Source organism: Plecotus auritus (genome assembly GCF_963455305.1).
Source record: "Plecotus auritus genome assembly, chromosome: 10".
Classification (NCBI taxonomy): domain Eukaryota; kingdom Metazoa; phylum Chordata; class Mammalia; order Chiroptera; family Vespertilionidae; genus Plecotus; species Plecotus auritus.
In genome coordinates this window covers 10727443-10734129 of record NC_137785.1, presented here as the reverse complement: position 1 = coordinate 10734129, position 6687 = coordinate 10727443, and the positions used below count along the sequence as shown (strand labels likewise).

At 62.2% G+C, this 6687-nt stretch overlaps 1 protein-coding gene across 3 annotated transcripts; it reads left to right on the top strand.

Annotated features, from left to right (window-relative positions):
• Positions 1–952: 952 nt before the first annotated feature.
• Positions 953–5352, top strand: SPIB (Spi-B transcription factor; the record flags this gene model as incomplete). Of its 3 annotated transcripts, XM_080643847.1 has the most annotated exons (5): positions 953–1006; positions 2723–2795; positions 3078–3295; positions 3834–3984; positions 5054–5352. In XM_080643847.1, the coding sequence occupies 5 exons, from the start codon at positions 953–955 to the stop codon at positions 5350–5352; spliced, it is 795 nt and encodes a 264-aa protein (XP_080499973.1). The 3 variants fall into 3 exon arrangements, with proteins under 3 accessions (XP_080499973.1, XP_080499974.1, XP_080499975.1); XM_080643848.1 differs by lacking the exon at positions 953–1006 and having other exon boundaries at positions 2730–2795; positions 3869–3984; XM_080643849.1 differs by lacking the exons at positions 953–1006; positions 3078–3295 and having other exon boundaries at positions 2730–2795.
• Between the last annotated feature and the right edge of the window lie 1335 nt (positions 5353–6687).

The following is a 6687-nucleotide window of genomic DNA, read 5'->3' as shown; positions in this document are numbered from 1 at the left end:
ATAGGGGTGGCGGCTGCGCCCGGCAGTGAACCAGCCCAGCACCGCCATGCTCGCCCTGGAGGCTGCACAGTGAGTGGGGCCCCTAAACCTGCACATGGGACCCCGGCCCCCCCCCACCCCTGCCCCGGCTGTCAGCCCCACTGGGGTGTGTCCACACTGGCTCCTGCCCCTCTGGGTCTCTCTTCCCTCCCACCTCTGATTCTCTCCTCCATCCTCCTCCTGTCTCCCCCTGGACCCCACCACTGTCTCCTCCTGTCTCCTCCTGGGAGACTTGCCTCCCCCCGCCACCCACCCACTCCCCTGCCGACATCTCCAGGGCCCTCCACCTTGTCCCCCTGACCCCCTGGGTCCCCCGCTCCCTGTCTGTGTTCTGCCTCCGCTTTATGTTTCTGGGTCTCCTTTGCCTCTTGCTCCCTCTGTCTCAGCCTCTTTCCAATTCTGTCCACCTGTCTTACTTCTCCTGTCCCCCTTCTCTCCCCCACCCCATCCCTCCGTCTCCGGGGCTCAGTAAATACTTCTGCAACGGAGCGCGAACGTCTCCATACCTCTCTCCCTTCCCCGCTCTCATTCACCCTCGCTGGGTCTCCCCGTCTCTTCCCAGGCGTTTCCCGGTCGCCCTTCTGGTCCAAGGTGGACCCATTAGACAGACTGGCTAAGGGAGGCCCCTCCCTGCCCCCACTCGCCCGCGGGCACCCACATCTCTCTGGGGACTTTCTCTCCCTCACTTTCCCTACCCCCCCACCAGCCCCTGCCTATGCAAATCCCAGGGGACGGGGGACATTTGCCTGGCTCCCACCCCCCACTTCCTGTCCCAGTGAGGGAGTGGGGGACTTGGGGGCCTGGTCTCCCACACGAACACATAGCAGACGGCTGCGGTGGTCACAGCTGCAGCGCCTCTCCCCCACGGCCCCCCAACCACTGCGAGACTCAGGTGGCTGCAGGCACCCCTGACATGCCCCTGTGTCTCTCCCCCTCCAGGCTGGACGGGCCACACTTCAGCTGTCTGGTGAGTTGAGGCCCTGGGGGCCAGGGCAGGGGGGGGACTTACATGGCCTACTGTGACCTCCCTGCCTCAGTTTCCCTCTCTGCTCCTTCCTGTCACTGTCTTTTCTACTCTCTCTCAGTGTCTCCCGCCACCACCCTCCAGCCACTCATCACGGATGTCGCTCCATGTCTCTCCTCTCGGTCTCTGGGCCCGCTCGCTGCCTTGGCGTGGGTGGGGGGCAGGGTAGGGATGGGGGGGGGGGCGGGGAGGGTCTTTGTATCTTTGCCTTTCTACCTCATTCTCGTCCATCCCACAGTCAGCAAATCTATTCCTTCCTCTTCCCTTCTCTTCTTTGCTTTATATTTTCAAAGATGTAGTCTGTAATAGATCAGACACACGATCCTGGGCCTAAAACCCACAGTCTAGTCTGAGAAATAAAGCCTTACTCATGGCCCTGAATGACACCCCCTCCGGGGCCCCTCCCTCCCCCACATGACGAGTTTAGCTTTTTTAAAAAAATTGAGGCATAACTTATGTCAGTCAAATGACACATCTTGTGTACAGCGCCGTGAGGGCTGACCGGGGCGCACACCTGCGCAACCACTAACCAGCCGAGACGCGGCGCTCCGTCACCCGGGAATACCCCGTGGCCTTTGCCGCCGGCCCCCCTCCGACTTTTCCACCACGAGTTCGTTTTGCCTGGTTTTGAACTTTCCATTAAGTGAATCATAGAGTGTCCCCTTTGGGGTCTGGCTTCCTTTGCTCAACATCAAGTGTGTGTCCGGCACCGGCTTTTTCCTTGCTGTATAGTACTCCGCCCCCCTGACCGCCCCACAGTTCCTGTGTCCACACCCCCGTCCGTGGCCGCGGGGGGCTGTTTCCCCTCTGGCGCTTTTAATGAGGCCGCTCTGCGTATTCTTGGGCAAGGCTGTCTTGTACGTTTTCCTGGGTAAATCTAGGCGTGAGATGGCTGCCATGGGGACGGTATATCTGCCGCTTTGGTCTTTAATTGCTAAAGCGAGACGATTCCTTGAGATGAATGGACGCGATGTCGCGGAGGTGGGTAAAGGCGGCACTGAGACCGGAGGAGAACTTCCACCCTCGCACCCTTCACCCCGCCACCCAGGCCGGCGAGGCCCGGGGATTCGCATTCTGATGACTGAGCACCGGGAGGCGGGGGCTCCTGGCGGCCCAGGTCTCAGCAGGAGCGGCTGCGCTCTCTTTCTCTGCGAGTCTCTCTCCGGGTCTTCACGGGCGTCTGCCGTCTTGTGTCTGTCCCCTCTCCCCGTCTGGAGCCAGGTCTCTGTCTGTCTGTCTCTCTTTTTTTTTTTTTTTTTTTTAAATATATTTTATTGATATTTTACAGAGAGGAAGGGAGAGGGATAGAGAGCTAGAAACATCGATGAGAGAGAAACATCGATCAGCTGCCTCCTGCACACCTCCCACTGGGGATGTGCCCCCAACCAAGGTACATGCCCTTGACCGGAATCGAACCTGGGACCCTTCAGTCCACAGGCCGACGCTCTATTCACTGAGCCAAACCGGTTTCGGCTGTCTGTCTCTTTCTGTCTCTGTGCTTCTCTCTCTTTGAGCCCCTGTGTCTGTGGGATTGATCGTTAGCAGCTTTCTCTGTCTGGGCCTCTCCCCTGCCCCTGTGGAAGTCTCCCTGCTGGTCCTGGGTGGGGGTGGAGGCTCCTCACAGCCCGCTGACCCCCCCTCCGCCCCTGCCCCCAGCAGTACCCAGATGGCATCTTCTACGACTTGGACAGCTGCAAGCACCCCGGCTACCCCGACTCAGAGGGGGCTCCTGGTGAGTGACCCCGGCCCAGACCCCTCCCATGTGCCCCTTGGGCCCATTTCACAGATGGGGAGCTGAGGCCCAGCGGGGGTGGTCCCATTGCTCAGCAGGGCAAGGTCAGCCCGGGCCCTCAGCCTCCTCCCTTTCCTCCCTTTCCTCCCTGGCCACTCGCCCATGCAAATCCCGGGGGTCAGCCATTTGCATGGCCCACAATGGCCCCTCTGTGCTGGCGCTTCCAGTGGGAGGGGGCCAAGGCCCCCCCCCCTGGCTTCTGACTCAGTGCCCTTCCCCCAGACTCCCTGTGGGGCTGGACGGAGGGCCCGGCTGTGCCCACCACCTCCTATGAAGCCTTCGACCCAGCCACGGCCATCTTCAGCCACCCCCAGGACGCCCAGCTCTGTTATGGGCCCTCCTCGACCTACAGCCCCGTGGGCAGCCTCAACCCAGCCGCCAGCCTGGAGGCCCCGGGGCCCGGCTTCCCAGCATACCCCACGGAGGACTTCGCCTGCCAGGTGAGGGGCAGGGGGGTCACTGACACCCCCATCCTATGATTGAGGTTTGCTGGGCTCCAGGCACTGCACTGGGGCCTATGCACTGTAACCCCTCCCTCCCTCCCTCCCTCCCTCCTCCCCCTCCCCCTCCCTCCCTCTCCTCCTCCCTTCCCTCCCTTCCTCCTCCCCTCCCTCTCCCCTCCCCCTCCCTCCCCCTCCCTCCCCCTCCCTCCCCTCCCCCTCCCTCCCCCTCCCCCTCCCTTTCTCCTCCCTCCCCCTCCCCCCTCCCTCCCACAGCCCTCTGAGGCTGAGCACTGTCATTACTGCAAAACCAGTGACAGAGACACAGGTAGGAGCCGGGGGCAGCACAGGTGGCTGTCACCCGTGTGGGGCGGGCTTTCATGGAGGTGACCGGGCGTCCCCTGGCCACGCCGTGGTGGTCTGAGCCGAGGCCAGGCTGTAAACGGAGGGGGGAGGGCTCAGGAGGAGGAAGCCGAGGGAGGGAGAGCAGGGGACCCTCCCCCCCGCCCCGACGGCAGGTGACCCTGACCTTCCGCAGACCCTGGGCCCCCCGGCGTACGCCCCGTACCCCAGCCCCGTGCTGTCGGAAGAGGAGGACCTCTTGCTGGACAACCCCGCCCTGGAGGTCTCGGACAGCGAGTCGGATGAGGCCCTCGTGGCTGGCCCTGAGGGGAGGGCATCTGAGGCAGGTAAGTGGGAGCGGGTCGGGTGGGGGACCCCCACAGGAGGCGGGAGGAGGGGGCCGAAGGACCGTGGCTTCCCAAGCGTGTACTGTGCACCCCAGCTCTGAGGGCAGCCCAGGCTGTGTGACCGGGGCAGGGCCTCTGCCTACCTGTCTGTACAGGGGTGACGTCACAGTGGCTGTTACCGGCGTTCGGGAGGGTTCAGTGGGAGGATATTGTGAGGTAACGTCGCTTGGCACAGACCGAGCGCTGAGTAAGTCTTCACCACCATCAGCAGCACAACAGAAATCATCCCCGTCTCAGTCCCAGCCAGTCAGCCCTGCTTCCGCCCATGTGCCCAACATCCATTATGCACAGCCTCCCGGAAGTTGGGATTGGTCTGGGCCTCAGTCCCCCATCTGTAAAATGGGTTGTCACCGGCACCCCATCCCATGGGGCTGTGGTGAAGATGAAATGAGCTCATAATTGTAAAGCACCTGGCATGGAGTTTGTAAAAGTAACACACACACACACACACACACACACACACACACAAGCCTCATTTACAGCTGAGGAGAGGCCCGCTCAGAGACGTTAAGTCATCACCCCAGGGTCACACAGCTGGGAAATGGCTGCGGTGGGGTTCTTGTACTCGGTGCCCTGCTGTGACCACCTGCCCCTGTTCTGGGGGGCCCTTGCTGCTTGTAGGAGCCCAGCAGTCAGACCCCTGGCCTCTCTCCGGAGCTGGAGACTAGCCAGGCGGACTCGAACCCACCCCAGGTCTCTTTCCACCACCAGTCAGCTCTGTGGAGCACTGTCCGCCCATTGCATAGCTTCTCTCATCCATGTGCTCAGCAATATGTATTCCTAGGCGCTGGCCACGGAGCGGAGCACAGGCGGAGCAGATCCTGTGAAAGAAAGCAGGGAAGGGCCATGGGGTTCTGGGGGCACAGCTTCAGGGATGGGGGGGCACAGACAGAGCCAGGCAGATATATCTATCAGCCACCTGCCTCTCCCCAATTCTCTCCCTGGGGATACTGAGGCTGGGGGGACGGGGCGGGCCGCCGGGCACCTCCCTGACGCCCCGCCTCCGCAGGGGCCCGCAAGAAGCTGCGCCTGTACCAGTTCCTGCTGGGGCTGCTGACCCGCGGCGACATGCGCGAGTGCGTGTGGTGGGTGGAGCCGGGCGCCGGCGTCTTCCAGTTCTCGTCCAAGCACAAGGAGCTGCTGGCGCGCCGCTGGGGCCAGCAGAAGGGCAACCGCAAGCGCATGACCTACCAGAAGCTGGCCCGCGCCCTGCGCAACTACGCCAAGACCGGCGAGATCCGCAAGGTCAAGCGCAAGCTCACCTACCAGTTTGACATTGCGCTGCTGCCGGCCGCCCGCCGGGCCTGAGCCCAGGGCGCTCTCGGGGGCTCTCCGGGGCTCCAGGCCGGTGTCACGTTGGTGTCCCCTCACCCTAGGTCCTAGGACCCGTGGATCCCCCACACTGTGGGGGTGGGGGGCTGCCATAATCCCTAAGCCCTGCCCAGGGCCCCTCTGGGAGTCCCGCGTCATGTCCAGGGTCCCCGGGATCTTCATGGCTTGGGTCGCAGGACCATGTGTCTGTGTGGAGTGGGGCGGGCCAGTGCTTCCAGAACCCCGCGGGCTTCCCTAGGATCCCCAGCCAGGCTGGGGGGCCTCTGTGTGTCTGTGATCCCACAATCCCATCTGGGGGCGGGTGAGCCCACAGATCTTCACACCAGGAGGGGGCGCTGCCAGCAGGCCTAGGCCCGGACCAAGGTCTCGGGGGACCTCTGCTCCTGTGAGTCCCTCCTGTCAGATCTGAGGTCTAGTTATGACTGAGGCCCCTGGGGTCCCTTTACCATATTCAGATCTCTGTGCCCAGCTGTGACTCTTGCCCTATCTGTCCCCCCAAATCCCTCCGTCATCTTTGGATCCCCTAGTTCTCTGGAACCGTCCTGCCACCACTTTTTTGTGTCTGGAATTTTCCAGTCACAGCTAGGGAGGCTCGGGGATCCTTCCGTCATGTCTGAAAACACTTGTCAGGTTGGGGTGGGGGGGGCACCTCACTGAACCTTGCCATGTCCGGGCCACGTCTGGTGTCCCCTTGTCTGCCTGGGATTTCCAACCACATCTGTCCCCTCCCTGGGATTTCCACCTGATATCCCCCTATGGGGACCCCACTAGCAGCTAAGTTGTCCTGGGGTATCCTCTGTGGTCCCATTCTGCGGATCATTCTGGCCACTGAGCTGATTTCTGGGTGATCTTGGCAGCTCCCCCGCCCCCCATCATTTCTAACCAGAGGTCGAAAACGGATGACCCCCCTCCCCACTCCGTACCCCACACCCACGGGGCAAGTGTGGTCCCCCTCTCCCCCACCCCATCCCCCCTGTGGGGTTTTCTTTAGTTCACGGTCACAGTTTTGTTCCTTTGTTTTTGCTTTTGTTTTTGGAGGGGGCATCCAATTTAACTGACGTTTCAAAGGAGGGAGATTTTACAAAACCCTTCAGTTAAAACTTTGCACAATCCAGCGACTGGCTTTGCGGTGTGGAGGCTGGAGCAAGGCGGTGCTCCCCGTGGGCCCCAGTTCTCCACCTGTCCTGGACCCCAACCCCCTGGGCTGTCATACCCCGGTGGCTTCTCTCAGTTGCCTTGACCCCCAGCCATCTGCAGTTTGACCTCTGGGGTGAACCCAGCTGGGGTGAAGCCTGGATGGGCCGTGGGTGC